This window comes from Temnothorax americanus, unplaced genomic scaffold (assembly GCF_048541705.1).
Source record: "Temnothorax americanus isolate GAGA-0224 unplaced genomic scaffold, ASM4854170v1 Scaffold2, whole genome shotgun sequence".
NCBI classification, from domain to species: Eukaryota; Metazoa; Arthropoda; class Insecta; order Hymenoptera; family Formicidae; genus Temnothorax; species Temnothorax americanus.
The window spans coordinates 8,425,254-8,446,516 of record NW_027509338.1 but is presented as its reverse complement, the minus strand read 5'-3'; the positions used below and the strand labels follow the sequence as shown (position 1 = coordinate 8,446,516).

The 21,263-nt window shown below is 37.3% G+C and overlaps 4 protein-coding genes across 10 annotated transcripts; 3 read left to right on the top strand and 1 right to left on the bottom strand.

The window, feature by feature from the left end:
- Positions 1 to 43: 43 nt before the first annotated feature.
- Positions 44 to 8,678, top strand: LOC143897028 (putative ATP-dependent RNA helicase DHX35). Of its 4 annotated transcripts, XM_077405323.1 has the most exons (12): positions 44 to 215; positions 660 to 874; positions 5,709 to 5,888; positions 6,125 to 6,265; positions 6,353 to 6,515; positions 6,606 to 6,767; positions 6,976 to 7,122; positions 7,212 to 7,353; positions 7,497 to 7,783; positions 7,864 to 8,169; positions 8,266 to 8,419; positions 8,510 to 8,678. In XM_077405323.1, exons 1-12 carry the CDS (start codon positions 188 to 190, stop codon positions 8,634 to 8,636), a joined length of 2,052 nt encoding a protein of 683 aa, XP_077261449.1. In that variant the 5' UTR covers positions 44 to 187; the 3' UTR covers positions 8,637 to 8,678. The 4 variants fall into 4 exon arrangements, with proteins under 4 accessions (XP_077261449.1, XP_077261450.1, XP_077261448.1 ...); XM_077405322.1 differs by lacking the exons at positions 44 to 215; positions 660 to 874 and adding an exon at positions 3,016 to 4,306 and having other exon boundaries at positions 7,867 to 8,169; XM_077405321.1 differs by lacking the exons at positions 44 to 215; positions 660 to 874 and adding an exon at positions 3,018 to 4,306.
- A 458-nt stretch (positions 8,679 to 9,136) lies between these two features.
- Positions 9,137 to 11,254, top strand: LOC143897040 (ubiquitin-fold modifier 1). Its single transcript, XM_077405332.1, has 4 exons — positions 9,137 to 9,304; positions 9,419 to 9,475; positions 10,780 to 10,910; positions 10,994 to 11,254. Exons 1-4 carry the CDS (start codon positions 9,300 to 9,302, stop codon positions 11,062 to 11,064), a joined length of 264 nt encoding a protein of 87 aa, XP_077261458.1. The 5' UTR covers positions 9,137 to 9,299; the 3' UTR covers positions 11,065 to 11,254.
- LOC143897038 (uncharacterized) lies at positions 9,482 to 10,773 on the top strand. The gene has a single exon (XM_077405330.1). The coding sequence runs from the start codon at positions 9,524 to 9,526 to the stop codon at positions 10,478 to 10,480; it is 957 nt and encodes a 318-aa protein (XP_077261456.1). The 5' UTR covers positions 9,482 to 9,523; the 3' UTR covers positions 10,481 to 10,773.
- A 139-nt stretch (positions 11,255 to 11,393) lies between the features above and the next one.
- On the bottom strand, positions 11,394 to 21,258 carry Pod1 (coronin). 4 transcript variants are annotated; one of them, XM_077405318.1, is made up of 18 exons: positions 21,068 to 21,258; positions 20,219 to 20,435; positions 19,983 to 20,131; positions 19,687 to 19,873; positions 19,315 to 19,612; positions 18,947 to 19,202; positions 18,699 to 18,851; positions 17,110 to 17,505; positions 16,263 to 16,893; positions 16,074 to 16,187; positions 15,821 to 15,991; positions 15,296 to 15,734; positions 15,066 to 15,204; positions 14,774 to 14,980; positions 14,556 to 14,691; positions 14,351 to 14,487; positions 13,862 to 13,951; positions 11,394 to 13,607 (listed from the first exon to the last, which is right to left on the bottom strand). In XM_077405318.1, exons 2-18 carry the CDS (start codon positions 20,376 to 20,378, stop codon positions 13,599 to 13,601), a joined length of 3,672 nt encoding a protein of 1,223 aa, XP_077261444.1. In that variant the 5' UTR covers positions 20,379 to 20,435; positions 21,068 to 21,258; the 3' UTR covers positions 11,394 to 13,598. The 4 variants fall into 4 exon arrangements, with proteins under 4 accessions (XP_077261444.1, XP_077261443.1, XP_077261445.1 ...); XM_077405317.1 differs by having other exon boundaries at positions 21,064 to 21,257; XM_077405319.1 differs by lacking the exon at positions 21,068 to 21,258 and adding an exon at positions 20,629 to 20,766.
- Positions 21,259 to 21,263: the final 5 nt, after the last annotated feature.

Sequence of the window (21,263 nt, the reverse complement as noted above, 5' to 3'; positions counted from 1 at the left end):
GTGCAAGTGCCAAGTGCTAATAGAAGAACTGTCGCTATTGTTTGTATACGTAAAAAGCTTCTGTCCCGCTGATATGCAATTGCATTTATTTTTCCATTTTATTCATACAATTTATATTTTTCCATTTAAATAATACGTGTAAATATAACTTTTTCTTGTGTCGCGGCTGTTTTAAACTCTTCCAAAGATGTTTCGGCCGCTTTTCTCCAAGCCGGGTAAGGTTATGTTTTTCAATCTTATATTTATCGCGATTTTTTAAATCAAGCTGCTTCAGCTTTTATACTGTGAATTATTGGAATACGTTAATGAATAACAATTATCTAATTGCCATTTCGGACGACAGGCAGTTTGCAATTCGAACTCAGTCTAACCTGTACAGTTTAATTTTTGTGAAGCGTCGTCTACAATACACGGAGTAAGCGTGGAGTAAGGAATAAGAGTAGGCGTAAGAGGGTTATTTTCGATTTTGAAGCGTCGTCTACAATGGCAGCAAGAAACAACAGGCTATTAATGCTTACTCCTGCCTACTCTTACTCCTTACTCCACGCTTACTCCGTGTATCGTAGACGACGCTTTAAAAGATGCATGAAAGTCCCACTTGATTCACAATTCAAAAGCTGTGAGATGTCAGTCACTAATCGAGTAACTTTATTAATTAGGAGATAGCATGTGGCAGGAGGATAAGCCGGATATTGATGCCCACTCGTCTACACAATTTGTTTACAATGCACATCATTCACTCGCGCTCGACATGCAGCGTCAACGACTGCCTATATTCAAAAACAAGGATCATATTATTTATTTGTTGGAGAAGTACCAGACTTTGGTTTTGGTTGGTGAAACAGGTTGTGGCAAAAGTACACAAGTTCCTCAGGTAAGATTTGAATGCATAGCACATTGGTCAAGGATGATGGGGAGCCTATAGAGCACTTGCATTACATTCGTTACGTACACATGAATGTCTTAATTTCTATGACTATTACTACGTTTACGCGAGCGTTTTGTAATAACTTACGATAGTCCCTCCAAGTAAACGGGATTTTCCTTTGCGTAAACGGGGTTTTGTAGTAACTTACGATAATTTACTCCGCGTAAATGAGAGAATTATCGTAAGTTACTACAGAAGTAACGCTCGCGTAAAGGTAGTATGTGGATGTGGATATCAATGACTACGCTTACACAGCGGCTTATAATCCGGTTTAATAATTACTGTATATTATCCAATCCAAAATTTTTCTGATTTTAATAATTATAATCATTTAAATAGGAGCTTCTTTTGATACTTAAACTACAATTTCTAGTATATTACATATATATCAAAAGAAATTGATGTATCGCGCGATTCATATGTTTGGAGTATAAAATAGGTTTTTATTTAAATAATTATTATGATAAGAAAAAGAAAAGTTTTGGATCGGATAGTATATACGGTAGTTATAAAACGAGATTATAATCCACTGTGTAACGTAGTCAATAATCGCCGGTGTCAATGTTTGGTAACAACGTGAGTCAATGTAAGTTAGAAGGCTTAATCTTGTCACAAGAGATAGCGGCAAGAGATAATAATTCCTTCATTTATGTTATAAAATTATTTTTCTGTTATCTGTATTTTCAAAAAATGTACAAAAAGATACTGAGAAACTCCAGTTGCTCAATAGCATATCTCAAATACTGACACATCCTAGATACTCGACATCATAGTTGTTATGTTCTGTATGCGTGCTAATTGCAATTAAATATAATGAGTATGCTAAGAATACTTAAGTCTAGACAGCAAGTATACCGTTGGAGATTATTTAACGACAGGACGATTTGCATCGAATACGTAATATGCAAGAATACGTAATATATTTAAGAGCGTACAACATCTATTGCATTGACTTTGAGCGCGGAAAAACCAGTTTTTATTCTCATGAATTATTCACGCGTCGTAAAAATAAAAATTCTTATTTTCTTCTCGGGGGTTGCATTCAGTTTCTCAATACGGCGAACATTGATACTAGCATTTTCCATTACATATTCGACCTTCACATCTGCTGACTAACGAAATTTAACACCGCGCAGGCAGATATAAATAGAATTCTGCGCAGGAGAGTACGGTCTACTAGAATTTGACTATGAACGTGAGAAAGAGTTCCAACATTTAGCCGTAGGAAAATGCTCTTCAGGGAGTCGTAAGGAAGTAAGAAAGCGCGAGAGGAAAGACGCTTCTTCTCTCTCATTATTATCGTGTTTGTTTTATCGCCGGGCAATATATATGCCCGGCTTTTCTATGAGCATTACAGTCTAACGCGATCCGTGTCAACGTCCGGAAGGCGCGCGAGCTCCATCGGACTGGAGATAATCGCGGATCAAGCTCCGATATTGACCTATATTATTCAACTGAGTGAGACCTGTGATCGGTGAAGGTAAAACGCGACGGGCCCCCAGTCTCCGCCGTTAGTGTGACCCGCGACTTCGTCGATCGGCGTTCGCGCGGGGAAAGAAAGGACCGTCGGAAGCGGCGGGACACGTGTGCGTGTCCGGTCGTCTCGCTCCTATCGGAAATAGACTGAAAATAACATGGGGTCTTAATCTGATACAAGGAAGATAGGCGACGAGCCGATAATAGCCCAGTTTTGGCTTCAGATGCAACGTATTACAAAATATTTCAGAATACCTACGCGCGTCAACGACACGGTATAGAGCGGAGTGGGATTTGTCTCTGTGTCCCCCGCGGCAGAAGTGTGTGTATCCAGTTTTGACGACAAATCAACGACGTAATTTGTATGTTACAAGGCGTTACCAGTTATCACAAAAGTGCGCTGTCAGTACGATGAAAAAGGCAGTTTTCCTAAAGCTACTCTAACGTTTTGTCGCGTGGAAAGTTAGTAGCAGTTGAAGAAAATCGAATCGCATACTTTGGAGAAGAGAAAGGATGAAAATGACCACTGAAAAGAATGTCATCTTAGTCATCATCGAGGTCGATCAACGAGGTTGATCAACGAGGCGACGCGACATAAAAACGTATGCCTTGACAAAGTTTTTGTGACACGTAAACATGTGACGTACATTGAATTTGTAGCACGCCGGTAACGCTTGACTGATACAAATAATAATCGACTCCCGCGACGGAGTGTGTAAGCTTTTTTAATTAGACGAGAGATATTAGAAAATAATAAGACATTGATTAAACAAATAATTATAACGACTGACTTGGACAAATAAACAAAAGGACGGTATTACAAAGGGAAAAACTAAACGACGAAGAGTGAAACGATTAGACTTTGGATCTTGGAAGATGTGCTCGTCGACGTTCATCAGTAAGACATGTCTGGCATTTTTATTCCTGCTGTACTTCGTCGGAATGGATTTGCTACTCTATTTCCGAGTGCAGGACTACGATGTGCGTCCGTCCACGAACGACTCGCGAGCTTCGCCGTATCGTTCGCCAATTTTGTGCGACCTGAATCCGATTTGCACGGTGACGGTGAAGGCCATGACGTTGGACCACCCCAATCACTACATCTTGAGTCCCCTGGCGTCCCTGACGGATTATTTGCTGGGAATCAGTCGTTCCTGGACGTGGCTGACGCCGAACGCCATCAGTTTTTCTCACGTAGTTGTGGCTGTGATCGGTGCCCGGTACGTCACACGGAGTTCCTTGTTTCACAGACGAGTGGGCGTCGTCCTGTTCCAAGTCAGAGCCTGGCTGGACAATCTGGACGGCCACGTGGCCAGGACGAGGCTCAACGTCAAGGGCGAGAGATCGGACGTTGGCTCTATCGGTTACCTCGTGGATGGCGTCTGCGACGGTCTCGGCTGCATCGCTCTCACGGTCGCGGTATTCATTTTCCTGAAGCGCAACTCTAATCACCGCGGTGGTTACGAGCGACTGCCCATTCGGACAATATCGTCGTCGTCACTGTCACCCCACAGTGCCGTTTCTTCTACCTCGTTCTGGAGATCGCCTCTGTACAACATTCTAATGGTGGGCCTCCACTTTTGCCTGACGAGCATCGCTTGGAACCGGTACATATCAGTGTACCAGGACCTCCTGGAGTCTGACGTCTCCTCGATGATCAGCCGAAAGGATCTCTACGATAGGCAGACCGTCGTCTTCCGAAGTTCCTCTTTCTGGACTATCGCTCTCGCGTGGAAGATCTTTAACTTTCACGCGATGATGGACTATATGCTTCTGGCAATATTTTTGGATCGCATTTGGGAATACGTCAGATTCGCATGGTGGCAGCTACCTACAGTTTTGTTTCTGCTTATTCTTATCAGCGAGCTTCACTACACGTACACTTACGAGAAAATATTATCGGTAAACGAGAGCTTGCGGTACTCCTCGTACACGCTTGCTTATCCATAACAGTCGGTTTCTTCTTAACGTTATTCGTTTCCCATTAGCACATATTTTTACGTATATTATTGTGTAATAATGTATGCTCGGTATAAGAACTAATTTTTTTTCTACGATTTTAAATATATATTTTTTTAGATTTTTAGAAGATGATTATTATATTAATGATCACATATTATTACATGAATTTTAATTGAAAATAAAAATTAAAATGTAATACAGTAAATGAGAAATTGTTTTAAAATGTCATATCGCAAATTATCATTTTTTATTTGAATTGTTCGATGTGTAATAATGGACGTAAAAAAGAGTAACGTATATCTCGTGTTATTGATGTCACATTATTAATAAAATACATGATAAAAATATGTATATATAGATATACATATAAAACATAAACATAAAAACATGATGTAATATATGTTATAAAAATATATTTTATATATATGTATATATAAATATAGATTTTATATTTATAATTAAGATAAATTTTTTATGTATATTTTTGAACTTAAACTTTTTTATCTAAGTATATGTAATATATAAAAAATATTATATTATTACAAGTTGCTTGTATTCTTAAATCTTAAATAATAAAACTTTTAGATATATAATTTTGTCTTGACAAAATAGTATGAAAAATATTTTAAAAGTCGAAATCCGTAAAATAGTTATACGCGACGCATTCCAAATTTTTTTTTTCCTTATCGCTGCGATACAAGACAACTTGCGCTATATCTACATGTCGAAGTGGGTCAGTTCTTGACTGCAGTTAGACATTTTTATCTAATCCAGTGCCAAGAATGTTACCTACCTGCAACACGAACATAACGATATTACAAAAACCTATTATGTGCACATAAGATGAAAAACCGTAAGCCTCCTAATGCTTTAGATAACACGCGATCAATGCCAATAGTTGCGTTCATCAAATTTTATATCGCCGTAGCCTTGTATTATTTTTATAACGAAAATGTGTAATAAAATATTTTTATGAAAATGATTTATTTCTGAGATACTTATTCACCTGTATCGCTTCACTAAAAAAAAAAAAAAAAAAAAAATGCTATACAGTGTAACAATATTTTTCAGAATTATATACAAATGAATTTTTCCCATACACGTTATCTAATAATAAATATTAATTTATTCACACACATGTTAATAGATGATATTAATTTATTAACAAATAAATATTCTTTTTTGCGCATGATAATATACGTATATATGTATATTGTGGATACTTGTTACTGAACTGAATTTTTTATGTTGTAACATAGAGTTCAGAATAAAATCTAATATGTCTTGAAGCGAATTAATATCGTATTATAAATCATATTTTTCACTTTTCTCTCTCTCTCAGTATCTTCTCGAAGCAGGATGGTGTGCGGATGGAAAAAAGATCGGTATCACGGAGCCTAGGAGAGTCGCCGCCACCTCGCTGGCGAATCGCGTGGCCGACGAACGCAATTGCATTCTAGGAACTACCGTGGGTTATTGTATACGCTTCGATGATTACACCGATGAAACGACTAAGATTAAGGTACGACACGACGTGAGCGCAAGACAAATGTAATAACAAACGCATTTTACGAAATAATTCCAATTTAACGGCATCATTATATATATATTGCACTTTTTTGTTATATCCTCGGTTATATCATGATAAATATTAGAAATATCAGCGTTTTTCTCTAATGCATTTTTTATAATAAAATATACTTATCTATATGTGCGTATTACTTCGTTACGAAGCTAATGTAAATTGCTTTTGCGCAGTATATGACAGAGGGTATTCTTCTACGGGAATTAATGAGCGATCCCTTATTAACAAGTTACTCGGTCATTATCCTGGACGAAGTGCACGAGAGAACGCTCTTGACTGATATCATAATGGGACTGCTAAAAAAAATAATCAGGGTAAATTCATTGATGTGTTTATCGGCAAACGTATAGCTTTCCTCGCGCGGCACACGATAAATTGACATTATCTGACGAATGTTGCAGAAACGGAAGAGTCTGAGAATTATCGTATCGTCGGCGACGGTTGACGCAGAGGAGCTGCGAGATTTCTTTAACGTAAATACGACGAAGGACTCGAGTAAAGATAGCGCCGTTATCATGAGCGTCGAGGGGCGGCTGTATCCGGTGGATGTATTCTTTCTAAAAGGTATGTACGCGCCACATCCGTGCACAGAGCCACATCCGTGACTGAAATTATAACTTTTGACCGTTTAATTAAGGTTGTAACGCGTTGCAGAGCCGGTGGCGAATTATGTCAATGGCGTAGTAGACACCGTTCTAAAAATACACGAGACGGAAGAATCGGGTGATATCCTGGCGTTCCTCACAGGACTCGACGAAGTCGATCAAGCAGTATCTCTCTTATCGGAACACGCGAAGCTTATAAAAGACGACAAACGTGAGTAAGACTTATTTTTTTTTCAATAATATGCATTTTAAATTAATTCTCTGTTGTTTCAATCGTTCCCATTGTTCATTATAAAGGCGATAAGGAATTTGAAAACTTAAGATTGATCCACATGATAATATTGAGGAAGAAAACTTTAATACATTTAATATTTGGTAAAAAATTTAACACTTTATTAAGTTGAATATTTTATTTCTAGAGAAGCTGCTTCCATTGCCGATGTACGGATCGCTTCCGAACACGGAGCAGCTTAAGGTGTTCTGGAGGGCTGCTAAAGACACTCGCAAAGTTATCGTAGCGACCAACATCGCGGAAACGTCTATTACTATTCCAAATATCGTTTACGGTACATTTTAGTCACGGTATATTAGTGCGCTTTTTATACTTCTCACTTAACTCGACAACATTATATAACCGGTACCTTCTAATGTGCAGTAATCGATTGCGGTTTCGTCAAGATACCTTGGTTCGAAGCGGAAACGCAAACGAACAGCCTCGTTATCGTCCCCGTATCAAAAGCTTCCGCCAACCAACGAGCCGGCCGCGCAGGTCGCGTGCGTACCGGAAAAGCATTTAGGTAAACGAAGCAAGAGATTAATTATATGTTTCAATAATTTTAGAGATATATATATATAGGTAGCGATTTATTGTTTTATATATTAATTCTGAATATAGAAATTATCGCGCGGACTGATAAAATATTTCATAACTTTATAATAGACTGTACACAGAAGAGGCTTACGCTGAATTGTTCGAGGCTACCCCACCGGAAATGCAGCGGTCAGATTTGGCGCCGGCGATACTGCAACTCAAGGCCCTTGGTATCGATAATGTGTTGCGATTCAATTTTCCATCCGCGCCGCCCAGCAAGAATCTAGTCACGGGATTGGAATTACTTTATGCGTTAGGTGCGATCGACAGTAATGGAGATTTAACGACACCGTTAGGTTTAACAATGGCGGAGATGCCTTTGGAGCCGGTGCTGGCGAAATCCTTAATCGCATCTGGTAATATGAGGGCAGATAATATTAATGGTATAAAATCGTAATTGTGGCAATAAATTTATAAGTTTTTTTTTTATCGTTAGGAGAGATGGGATGTTCCGAGGAAATCGCGACAATACTCGCCATGCTACAAGTTCAGAACATTTTTGTGCAACCCGGTGGAGGGCAAGCGGCTTTAAAAGCGAGAATAGCACGTCGCAAATTCGAAGTGGAAGAGGGAGATCTTCTCACCTTGCTGAACGTCTACACAGCTTATGAACAGAATAAAACGCCCGCCTGGTGCCAGAAGCATTTCCTTAATCAGAAAGCTTTACGGAGAGCTATGGAAATTCGCGTGCAAATGCATAAAATGCTGAAGCGCTTAGACATTCCACTAGTATCCTGCAATGGTAAAAATCTGATCTAAAAATTTAATTAAAAATGCAATTATATATATATCTTTGTCTTATTCTAGTTTAAAAAAATGGATTTTTGTTATCTTTCAGGGAGTGTTCAACAAATTCTCAAGTGTTTGGCCGCTGGTCTCTTTCCTAAAGCGGCATATCTGCATTACACAGGAATGTATAGAACGGTTCGAGGCAACAAGGATTTGTACATTCATCCAAATAGTTGTTTATATACTCTACAGCAGCCGCAATGGTATGGCAGAAATTCTATTAGATTATTTTACTACTTAGAAGTGTCATTTATTTCATATTGATTTCATATTTTTATATTACTTTATTTCAGGTTACTATTTTGCGAAATTTTGCAAACGAATAAAACTTACATGAAGGACCTGACTGTCATTCAGCCAGAAATGTTATTGGACGGGGCACCACATTTCTACGAGAGAACGTCTATTGAATCTATTTAAAATATATGTATAGTTTAAAAATAAAACTTATTTTATTTTCTACCTCGTTTCTCATTATATATATTTTTTTACTTTATAAGCTTTTAAGTTTTAATTTTTCGATACATGTAGCGCGTGCATATTAAAAATTCTAAAATTTTTGTTAAAGTTTAGAAATTGCATTCTCAAAAATCAACAGATTATCAGGAAAACAATCACGTAGAAAGTATGTGTTACTAATCCATAATCAAAATTCTAACAATTATAATTTTAAATATTTTTGAAATTTAAGTCTAAAAGTACAAGCTATAAAAATTTATATTATAAGTAAAATGTCAAAAGAATATATAACTACATCTTTTATTTCCTATATACAAAAATATATATACAAAGAAATTGAACAAGTGTTTTATATTTTGAGATAATTATGTTATTAACTTGTCGGTAATGTTAAAATTTACACGTATGTACAGATGTGTAGTCGTTGCCACCAGAGGCGTTGTATTTTTTTCTCTTACGTTAAATAGAGGTTAGGTCGCAAGTCTTGCTGGTGCTGGATGGTGCTGGAGTCTGAAGTGGTCTGAAGTGTCTGGACATAACATAACAGTCGAAATTGCCGCAATTTGGAACGACTGTTATCGCGTATCACATTTTATACAGTATTGAGTCCACGTGTAAGCGATTATGGCGTACGTAAAATTGAGTATACAACAGAAAATGTCGATACGATAAAACCATATGTTTTGTCAGTTCGAGTATACAATGTTCTACAATATTGATGCAAAATTTAATGTGTGTTACAGGACCAAAGTCACGTTCAAAATAACTCTCACGTCCGATCCCAATCTGCCATATAAAGTGTAAGTGGCTGCTTAAAATGAAAACGGTGTCTTAGTCGTAGAATAACAATGCAGGCCGCCAGCTCTGAAATTTTTAAGACCATCGACGCGTTCCTCGCGCTGCTGCAGAGCCCAACTGTTAGCGAACAAATTACTGTAGAAAATGCGACGCAAGCTTTCAACTGTGCTCACTTCGTCGAGCTCACCGTTGCCAAGGTGCAGGCCGAGGACAAAAAGTTGCCGTTTGAGAACTGCTTACGTCGGAAGCTAGAGCGAAAGTTGTCACCACAGAATCGGGACGTTACGTGCTCCGATCTGGAAAAAGCTTGCGACAAATTGTTAGAATGTTATTTGAAGGACAGTCTTATTTCCACAGAGATAGTAGACGAGTATCTAAAACTGTACACCCAACATCTTGGACAGGACAGATTAAATGCTTTCCTGAACGAAACGATAGGCAGCTCCATGGCCACAAACATAGTTATAGAATGTTTAGGAGAGTTAGGAGTACCGTTGTCTTGCATGGAAGACGAGGCGTTAATCATGACATGGCAAATGGCGACAGCTAATGGCGATGAGGATGAAGTAGCGGAATGCATAGATAAGATGTTCAAAGACGGTCACGTTTCGAGATTGGTACACTTAACGGTTGAGTCGCACGATGACACAATTAAGAAATTAGTTGTACAAGCTTTCACCACGAAACTAACTGACTACGATCCTGATATATGCATAGCTTTAGCAGATACTGAAAAGAAACCACTTTTGAGATTACTTCAGGACAACACCCGGCTTTATGTAGATTTCCTTGACGCGATATTCTACTTTGGCCGAAACATGTATCTTGTAGATGGGAAGTGGTGCTCAGATTTTAAATTCGAGTACAAACATCTCTGTCAGATAGTGAAAATTTTATTTAACGGTCCTCGCGTGATTCGCGAGCAAGCATACAATAGAATGTCCACTGTTAAAACTCAACCAGACAGTGAGATATGGAGTAACGTTGAAGCGGATATCTTGAATTGATTTTCCAGATTTGATATGTTCTATAATATAAATTAAACTCTTTGTATCGTTCTGTGTGTAATGTGATTTTAGCAAAAAAAGAAAAAGAATAAAAATTTTTTATCGTATGTAAATCTGTTTTGTGTTAACGAAATAATTACCAATCCTATATTAAAAAGATATTTGAAAGTCTAAAAAATCTAAAAAACATTATGAGAAATATGTATTCACTTTTATACTACGATATTTCTCTTAGCGTTATACAATTTTGCCAGCTTCCTCTGAAATAAGAAACACATGTATTATTTTATTAATTGCAGACTTAGTGTACCGGAAAATACTCCATTTACTGCCGTGTTAAAATTTGCTGCTGAGGAATTTAGAGTGCCACCAGCTACCTCGGCGATAATTACAGACGATGGCATAGGAATTAATCCTCAACAAACTGCAGGTAAATCTTATAATTATATTGTATATATCGCAATATCTTTATTTTAAATATACGAGTATCGATCGTACAATCTATGCTTTCAGGAAATGTATTTCTTAAACACGGTGCGGAACTCAGATTGATCCCCAGAGATCGCGTTGGATGTACTAGATGATTTATTTAATACTATGTATTTTTATTTTTATTGTATGTTTGCATATTACGTAAAAAAATGACAAAAAAATTATTGCTGGCGGAATATTATAAAAGTGCATACATACACATAGATCATTATATATAAAGTTATTATAAAAAGTTACTTATTCACAATAAAAACATTCCACATGCTTTCTGAACTAATTGAATTATAGTAATATAGTTATGGTAAGATTCTAATACAAAATATATTTAAAAATCTTTCATTTTATTTTTAACATATATTTAAGAAACAATACTTATACGATTATACTTATTAGATGGAGGATACTTAAGAATCAAACGTGATTAGAATTTTTGATAAAAAGGTTTTATAGCTGAAATACATGAACGTTTATAAGATTGAGATATAAAGGTACATTACTATATGATAAAATTATTTAGACAGCAATGATTTACAGAGCACGAGATCTCGAATGTCATGAAACGTTCAGTCTCGTATATATATTTTTTTTTATTATGCATCTCCATCTCAAATCTCGTGCTGTAAAAGATCGCGCTTTATTATTCATGATCTGGTCGTAAACGGATAGAGCTTGCTTGAAAACTGCAAAACGGTTACAAATCTGAATTGTAATTGTGTGCAATATATAACATATACGAATAATCGAATAAAAAAAAATTACATTAAGATATGCAACACTATCACACCTCCTTTCAATATAATGCAATATAAAGTCAGTAGTACGGACAAGACATAAATGGCAGCGACAAATCAAATTTCGTCTTATGCTTTACCTTTGACACGTATAGAAAATTTCTTAATACTTTCGAATGTTTCGGGACATCTTACAGGTCTAAAATGTGCAAGATACAAAAAATACTATTGATAATGGATTTTTGGCACTATGTTGATCAAATGCATTTGCGTGCCGAAATGCAAAAAAAAATAAGAAAAAGTTTATATATACATGTAATATTCATAATTAAATTTTTTGCAAAGAAAAATTAGCGTTTTACCGTCAATTACAAAACTTGTTTTTGGAGGACATAGTACCATCATTTTTTTTTTACGACTAGTTTGTAAAAACCATTATGGAAAGCGAGATAAAATGTTCTGATCTGAATATTCGTATGAAAAGATTATCGCTTAATAAATCGGCATTACATTCAGTATTTTGATAAGAAAAAATCGTAAAAAAAGATCATTCATTTTTTTTTAGATTAATATTGTTTGAATCTTGCAGAGTGCTCAATGCTCATCGATCAAGACGTAAATTGAAGTATACTTCGCCATACAATTAAATTACTGGCTTACGATTACTTATTTACGCGTCGTATCTATCAGTTATTTTGTATAATGTCTTTTTGTATGTGCGTACAAGGATACCGTAAAAAACCTCTGCCCCACAATTCTGCGACGAGACTGTCATTTGCTCTATTATCACACATATACGATGATAGATTATATTATGACATATACATTGAGACTATTATTGACACTTGGCATTGCCGAAACGAAGATAAGTCTGGCACTGATGCGGCAAGGAATGTCGACTTCGACAACTTCACGAAATAAATTATTTTTATAGACCTAATAATATTGGTCGTAATACGGTTTTTTCTTTTTCTTATGAACGACAGATTGGCTGTCATGTCTGTCGTTTCACAAATGGCACATATTGAAAATTTTGTTTTTCTCGTTTACAACGGGAACTTAATCATTCTAATGCAGGATATTTAGAGCGAATAATTAAATACTCGTCAATAATTGTCTCTGACACAATTGATATCGTTCACACTCGGTACTGAAAAGCGTAATGAATATACTAGTATATTTGCTCTATGAAGAATTACTCATCCAATAAACTTCCAAACTGATATTCATTAAATAGATGTGGATGAAACTATTGTCAAATCGTATTATAAGTTTCTCAATTCTCTTGACAATAATTAAGCATATCCCTACTTCTAATATAATCTCTACAGTGATATACTATAGAATACTATAGAATTATTTGTAGCTAGAAATATATACGTGAAACAAATCAGCGATTAAAGAAAAAAGATCTGGGACTAGAGCTATAATCACGCATTTTGGTTTTATAAGAACAGTGTTATCATATCGACACTGCGCTATATCAAATATTGTATTGATTTACGCCAGATTAAAAAATCTCTTGTGCCATTTACTTCGTTTATCTTTTCACTTTAAATTAATGTGGTTTAACAAGGCCTGAACCCTTATTTCTATGCATTGAAAAATGCGTTTACAAAATCTTAAGCTAGATTTATGAAAAAATGAGTATTAGTTGTTGTAAATTGATATAAAACACTGTACTTATCTCTCACTTCCACCGCAAAAGAAAATCGTTGGAAGTATATATCTCTCTCAGATACAACTGCCTCTCACTCTATACACAGTAACACTGCGATATTCTTGCCATTCGCGCGATATATAATTCTAACTTATAAATAATTTACGCGGCTTGAACAATATTACGTTTAGATTTTTACCTTACCGGTTTGCATCTATCCACAAGTCTTCAATTTTCACTCGTCCTAAAATTAAAAAGTTTTGATTTATCTCATCGTATTTCTTGTAAAAAACGTTTTAAACAAATGTTTTCTCGACTTCGAAACTTATTGCTTCTTACTGCCATTTTTATTAAAATGCAAAAAAAGATAATGCGGCACAAAAGATATTGTACACTCACATATAGTATAGCTACTGAATGCAAAGTTATTAAGCTACTATGCGGTAAATAAATAACTACTTTAAAAAACCCGAACTTAACACGACGAATGAAACCTACCCATTCGTGTTCCTCGACACCTTCCATGTGATCTTGTTCTAGTGAACACTGGATGACATCTCCCACAAAATGGCTCATAGTTTTCTGGATCTGATGCACACATACCACACAATATGCTCAAACATAATAATATGAAACATGATATCATGATATCCCATAGAGAAGCAAGAATACCCCGTAAATACAATATGAATTTTAATAGCATATAAGAAAATTGTTTTCTAGATAGTTTCAAGACATTTTTTTTTCAAATAATGCATTTTGTATTAAATTATAGTCAAGCTTGTCACACTTTACAATGTTGCATGTCATTAGAAAACTACATATCAAATTCGAAGCTTATACATGCAGTCGTCCAATCGTGATTTTATCCCTCAATGAAGTCTGATGTTACAGATATGTGATTATATCTTGTAAAAGAAATAATTTTTACACCAATATCAATTTATAAGGTACATGCAAAATGCGTAAATTTAATTGCCATCTCACCTCTTCTTGTTTTGCCTTAATGTCCGGATTCCATCCTAATCTACTGAAGGGTTGTGTAGTGATACCAAAAGGAGTCGGTGATGGTTTGGTTGGAATTTGGGGAAGTGTAACTGCACTTTGGGATTGATTCTCAGTTACTGTGAATAAAAACTCGCATGTAACGGATATTTCCTTCCACTTTAAGAATATAGCATTTTTTACTTACAATTATCCATACCAGGTGGTTTAAGACTCATTCTAGACGGCTGTTTATTGCCACCGTTAAACCACTCTGACGCGGATAAAGTCGGTTTCCAGATAACTTTGGTTGGGGGAAAGAGATCGTCTTGGAATAATTCGCTCTGAAACGAATGAACGAATGAACACATCAGCGCTTTCACGTCAGTGATTTCATACTATATATATTGTGCGAATAGTATGTACTTTTATACGGGGCACGGTAAAGCTTAAAGGCTCTATTGTGTTATTTGTTAGTCTCAAGGCAGAGGCAAACTCCACGCTAGCCACGTCACATTTATTTTTCGGAAGGAATGACAAGCCCTGGTGCAAGCTGCTGCATCTATGGTGACTCAATGGACAGCAATATGGGGCTTCCTCGGTTACTTCAAATGCATATATTGTAGAATCGCCCTAAAAATAATGTTCCAAAAAAAAAGTAAGATTACCAGGTAAACTTTTCGTGTAATTAAGCTTGAGTATAAAAAAAGAATCTTACACGTCCAGTCAGGAAAAGCGTGGAGCTATCTTCGTCATAATATGGCATTAGTATGGCAGGCGAGACGTCCAATCCAACAGTGTTCAAAGGAGTATTCAAATTGTCCGCTTTAAATACGTAAATCTGTCTTTCAGAAACTCTGGAAGATATAGATATCGATCATTACTTTCTCCATATACGTTACTTTTTATTATATGTCAACAAAATATGTGGCTCTTCGTTGTGCTTACTTGTCAAAGCCCATTACAACGAGATATCTGCCTTCGAGCGCCCATACGACTCTCGCCCCTCTCGTTCCGACGGGACCCTTTCCCTCTTTCACGGGAACGTCGCTCGATCGAGGTTTATAGATACGTAGTTTACCATCTTTGCATGCGCTGGCAAGGTACTGACCGCACGGTGACCATGCCAAACTGAATATCTGATCAGTATGACCGGTCAACGTGATTTTTGCAATTGCCGTCTCGGTAGATGACAAGAGCGATAAATCCCAGATTTTGACGGTCATATCGTACGAAGCGGATGCGAGAACATTTGACGCCAGTGGATGAAATTTGATCAGATAAATCTTGTCGGTATGGGCTTCTATGATGTGTTTCGGTTCGTTTGTCGGTTCCGCCAGACCAGACTCAGGTATTTCCCACAAGCGAATTATTCCATCGTCACAAGCTAGGACAAATAAATTCTATTATTCTCAAATCTGGGTGGAATAGCGTGTTTCTTTTTTGTTGTAATTTTCAACTTCTATACTTTACCAACTGCTAGTCGTTGATTATCGAACGGATCCCACTGAAAGTCCATTACAGCCGCGCCGTGAACTAATGCTGGCATAACTCCATCAGGTAGTCTTCCAGTTTTCTTCAATTCCAATACTGCTATCTTTCCACCTGGGCCACTCAAAGGTACAGCCACTCGATCGGGATTAGCTACAAATTTATGAAATAAAGCAGCCATATTTATAACATTTAAAAATCTCCTTCAAATCTAATCTTATTGGGATAAACATACCATGAAAGCCATCGCACTCGCCGGATATTTGGCGACTGATATTGCGTATATTCTCAATGTGTGTAGATTTGTGTCCCGGAGTACCTTTCAAGTGGCGAAACTTGGACACTCTTCCTGTATAACAATCAAGGAATTTGCGTTGAACATCGCATCAAGAAAACAACTTTCAAAGTTGTGCGCAACCCTTACCGAAAACTGTCGACGTCCTTTTCGAAGCTGGCGTCACAACGGGCTCCACCTTTTCCAATTTAGGATCCATGCTCTGCTGTCGCAACATGGGAATGCTTTTCTTCGTTTCGTCTTCTTTAATCACCTCGCTCTTTGCCTTGAAGGAATCTCTTCGTCTCAGCATGGTCGGCGAGCCCATTGCCTTTTCCGCCAAATTCCCATCGGTGACAGACACGGATCGACTCTCGTAAAGGCGCCGCCTTTCGGCGATTGAATTTCTATTCGTGCCGCGTTCGAAATTCCCAACATCCTCGTTCTCGGGCGATTCGTCCTTTACTTTCGTCTCGAACACTTTGCGTCTTTCCGCGGTGCTCGGTGTCTTCGGCTTGTAACCGGAGTCACTGGAATTAGCGTCTTCCTCGATAGAACTCGAGTCACTCTTGCCATTTTCCGTATCTTTTGTGCGCTCATTAGGTGTTAAGGTCGGCGACTTATCTGCCTCTGTATTATGCTCTACAGTGTTATTAATTTCATTTTGATAACCATTGGTATTGCTGTCATTATTCGGTGCAAGTGGTACAGAGAAGACCTTGTCAAATGAAAACTCCTGGCTGCTGGACTTTGCTTGGAATGGTTTAGGACCAAGTCGGGGCTAAAATTAAAAAAACAAATGAGAAAATTTTTATTTACCTCTAGCTATCTTTTGAAAATTGTTATCAACTGTTAGTAATGGTATGACAATGATGATATGAATGTGATGTTATATAGGAAGAAACTGGGTCGCATGCAAAAGTGTCACGCGTTGTCACAGAAATCAAATACCCGGCCTCTATGTATACATTAATTTCTTTTTTAAGTTGATTATAACCTTATATCCGCCGATTGCATTAGGATTCACTGATGTAACTACTGATCCGGGATTTGGCGATGTACGAGGACGCGCCACTGGTTTCGGTTCCTCCTCGGAGATACTGTTGGTTCTTGATGCTCTCGGCAAAGGTTTCGGTGGAACGGTTTGTCCTCCATTCTGTATCTTGGTCTTTTCTTCTTCTGCCTCGGATGGCTTTTTCGAATCTTCAATCTTTTCGTTATCGTTCTCCATATTGTTGTCATTTTCGTTCACGTTCACGTTCACGTTCACGCTCTGCGGTTTTGAGAATCCTTTCGGCCCAGTAATGACCAAGGGTTTCGGTGGCCGGTTCGTTTGTTCTACTTTAATTTCGCGCTGATTGTCTTTGAGCGCCGCTAAGTTCCCTTTGTGTACCTGGAGGTACGGTAAATTCCTTAATGACCGCAAACCGCATGCAAAACCAATCTACACTGCCCGATACTTTGCACTTTTGATATACATTTCTGCACAATCGATGCGATAATTTAATAATAGTCAACAATTTAGCTACATTCACATTATTTTTACACATATATGTACACACGTGACTTGCATTTTTGTACAGAATAGACAGCAATATACAAAGAAAGATACGAATAAGCTCCAATCGCTTATCATAAAGCTTATCTTGTGATTAAATTTGTTGAAAGCGAATTTGTAGAAAGAAATTAATCTCATGGCCATATAGACAATACAAATGTTTTTTACATTTCGTACTATTACTTACACTGTAGAATAAGCTACAACATCAATTGCCACTTATATTACACGTGCCAGGAATAATAGTTTGAATGGTGCTAATGTATAAATTATAAAACATATATTGGATATCTGAAACGTGAAAAAAATATACACAGAATATGGAGAAAGAAACTAAATAGCGCAAAATAAATATATACATAATTAGTAGTAATAAAATAATTTAATAAATATGAATTCCTGTAAAGTTATACCTGTATATATAGAGATATAAAATATTATATAATAAAATTATTTCTTAAATTATATTCATCCCTTACATTTATAATACATAATATTATACCAGGAACCACTGAAAAATTTAGCACTTATATAGCATTAAAAAAAAAGTACATTGTAAATATTTATTATATAAAAGTTCATATATATATTCCGCAAGCAATTTTTAAATAAAGTTACAATGTAATACTTCTACAAACAAAATAACTGTTTTGTATAAAATAAGTGACATCATCAAATTGATTACTTTTTTTTAAATTTTAGAATACATGTATAACATAAAAAATTTACTTAAAAATATATATTAAAATAAATATTGTAGTAAAAATACATGAATAAATTGATATTATAAAACTCTATATTTATTCTCAAAATCCAATTATTTTAGAGTGAATGAGATGATAATGCGAGAAAACATTATGATGATGAAAAGCATGCAGTGATTGATGATTTGAATTTAAAGCAATCATATAACTGATATTTACAAATAAGCAAACAAATTTCTTTTAACAATCAAAGCTACTTCAAATGTGTGCCACGTTAAGAGAAATGTTGGAACTTTCACAACATTTATTAAAATGTTTACTCACAGTAATCGGATCTTCGCCTTTGTTTCTTTTAGCAGGATCTAACGATATCTTTGGCACAGGTGCATTATGACCCTTAACCCACGATGTTGCGTTATTTTGAGCAACGGGACCAGCTGTGTCTGGATAAATGTCTGCATGAAAGTCTCTGTATGTCTGAAATTTAATGTTCATTAAAAAGTTTAGATATATGTATGTTGTATGTATGTTGGGGCAATTCAGATATACAGACAGTATTTAATATAACTTACTTTTCGTGGAACCTGATACATGATAGGAATCACCATATTAGAGGTGAGTTGTAACAGCCTGTTAACTTCAGCCTGCATTACATTTAATGCTCGTTTAGGAACCAGGCACACTCCTTTAGTTTGCTCACCGCTGTGACGAATTCCTTCCACGAGATAAGGATCTCTGTCAGTGACTTCCATGTACATAATAGTGGTGTCTCCTTTGCCAGCGAGGAAGAGCATATTTGTGTCGGAATCGAAAAGCGGCATCAAAATACTATAAAATATAAATACAAATAATTATCTTGGTAATTATACTTAGCGTTACTAATTAAATAAATCTCGAGTTTTTCCAGGTGGGTTGAAAATCGAATTCAATTCATATTTACCCAGTACTACAATCTAATTCCAATGTTTTCACTGGCTCATTTAAATGCCTCAAGTCCCTAATGTAAACTTGACGCAGTCTTGCTGCATCAAATCCTGTGGTGAGTATTCGGTCGCTGTTTAGCCAGACTATTCTGGAATCTTTAATACTTTGATGGCTCGAGCATGAATTGACGATACACGGCGATGCGCGCGGATCTATAATCCTCAGTTGTTTGTCCTTGCAGCATGTCGCTAAAACAGTACCGTCCTCCTTCCAACTTACAGACTGAATTACTTCGGTGTGGTCGCTATTGTTAGCTGTAACAACGTGAATTTCACAAATGAGAGAGTAAAACAGTGAGTGTTAGTAGATAAAGTTACAAAATATTTACAAAATAGTTCCTGTTGCGAGAGAACATCCCAGAGCGAGAGATTGGTGAATGATGCAGTGGTCAGAAGATGTTCGGCAGAAGGATGCCAGCATACCGCTTCCACTCTTCGTTGACGGTGCGAGAACGTGCATTCTGGATTGCACAAGGATTCTTCCAAGCCACTTTCTGGGATATGCCATAACTTTACCTAATTTTATACAAACAGAATTAATATAATCTCTAGAAAAATGTTTGAAAATAGTACTTTACATTTATTCATCTTATGCTCGCCGAAAATAAAGCACGAAGATGCTTACGAGACAATCCTGAGACCCAGTTGCGAGCAAGCCGTCATGAAATGGAGAAAAATCCATATCCGTCACGGTATCTGCATGTGCATGAAGCAATGGCATAGTCTTGCTCTTTCTGCCACAGTCCTCCAACGGTAATACTGCCAGACTGGATCCTTTGGAAGATAAGTTTTTTTTTTGCAATAATTTATGAATAAAAATTAAAGTTCAGGAGATGAGAAGATTGCAGATAAAGAGTGTACCGTTATGATCAACATTGAATGCCATGAATGCTGCGGATGCTGTTATATTATTCCCATAAGTTTGATAGGATCCCACGGAGATATCCCGAATACAAGCCTCCGGCTTGGGAACGATCGGCGCTGCATTTTTGTATTTGGACGCTTTGAAACGCCAAGCCATTTTGACACTGCTGACTCAGTTTAAATGTCCAGGCAATCCCCCCTTAAATCATGTAATCTAGAGGAAATAAAAGAGAAGAGCACCGGGTTACATCATTGGAATTTCATTAACAATAAATTTCGAAAGATTGGATGTAATCGTATATTATGTTTGCTCTATCTTAGCACTCTTAAAAATGTGCAATTATTGAAAAGTGTGAGATATTTGCCGAGCATATGTGGGAAGCATTACAATTTTTTAAGAGACCTACAGGCACAATTTGGGCGCAGGACAAAGGCGAGCGTCCGCGGAAACCTTTTACGGGAACAATTCTCGCGAGAAAACTCAATCGGGATTTCGCGCAGGGGCACTCGAACACATGCGAATAATTCGCTGGGCGTTGCTCTCGCGGCGCGGATAATGGTAGGGAGAAATCGACGCCGGAGTCTCTTTCTCTCCCGAGGCTGGGCATCAACCGCGTCGGTGACAACAAGCGAACGACGCCGACGCGATTCGCTCGGAGCCGCCTGAGCAAAGCTGTGCGTGACTAATAATTTGGGGGTGGAGAACCACCCTACCCTTCGTGCGACGTGTGGGGGCCGTAGAGTAGATCGCCGCTTGGCGTTGCCGCAATGACGCTGTCAGCGGCGACGCGTAAATCGGCAGACGAGAAACACCACACCAGACAGGACGGAGGGATACTTACTCACGAATTTCGCAAATCGAAGCGCGTGTCGAAACACGCCTCTCGTTTCTCCGACTCGCGCTTTCGCGGCGAGTATCCGGGAATGCAAGCCGGCAACGAACACGAGAGGACGACGAGAGCCAGGCGTCACCGCTCTACGTTACTCTACCGAGCTCTGAGACCAAGCTCTCTTGACAGCCGGAAGCAGGAAAATCCCCCTC

Coding starts and splice junctions, on each gene's coding strand:
- LOC143897028 (XM_077405321.1), top strand. CDS start 3,281: ATGTGCTCGTCGACGTTCATCAGTAAGACATGTCTGGCATTTTTATTC. Junction 4,307..5,708: donor CTTACGAGAAAATATTATCG/GTAAACGAGAGC, acceptor TCTCTCTCTCAG/TATCTTCTCGAAGCAGGATG. Junction 6,516..6,605: donor GGATGTATTCTTTCTAAAAG/GTATGTACGCGC, acceptor AACGCGTTGCAG/AGCCGGTGGCGAATTATGTC.
- LOC143897040 (XM_077405332.1), top strand. Junction 9,476..10,779: donor CCCAATCTGCCATATAAAGT/GTAAGTGGCTGC, acceptor TATTAATTGCAG/ACTTAGTGTACCGGAAAATA. Junction 10,911..10,993: donor TAATCCTCAACAAACTGCAG/GTAAATCTTATA, acceptor CTATGCTTTCAG/GAAATGTATTTCTTAAACAC.
- LOC143897038 (XM_077405330.1), top strand. CDS start 9,524: ATGCAGGCCGCCAGCTCTGAAATTTTTAAGACCATCGACGCGTTCCTC.
- Pod1 (XM_077405318.1), bottom strand. CDS start 20,378: ATGGCTTGGCGTTTCAAAGCGTCCAAATACAAAAATGCAGCGCCGATC. Junction 14,981..15,065: donor CGCTTTTCCTGACTGGACGT/GTAAGATTCTTT, acceptor CATTATTTTTAG/GGCGATTCTACAATATATGC. Junction 13,952..14,350: donor TTAAGGCAAAACAAGAAGAG/GTGAGATGGCAA, acceptor TGTGTGCATCAG/ATCCAGAAAACTATGAGCCA.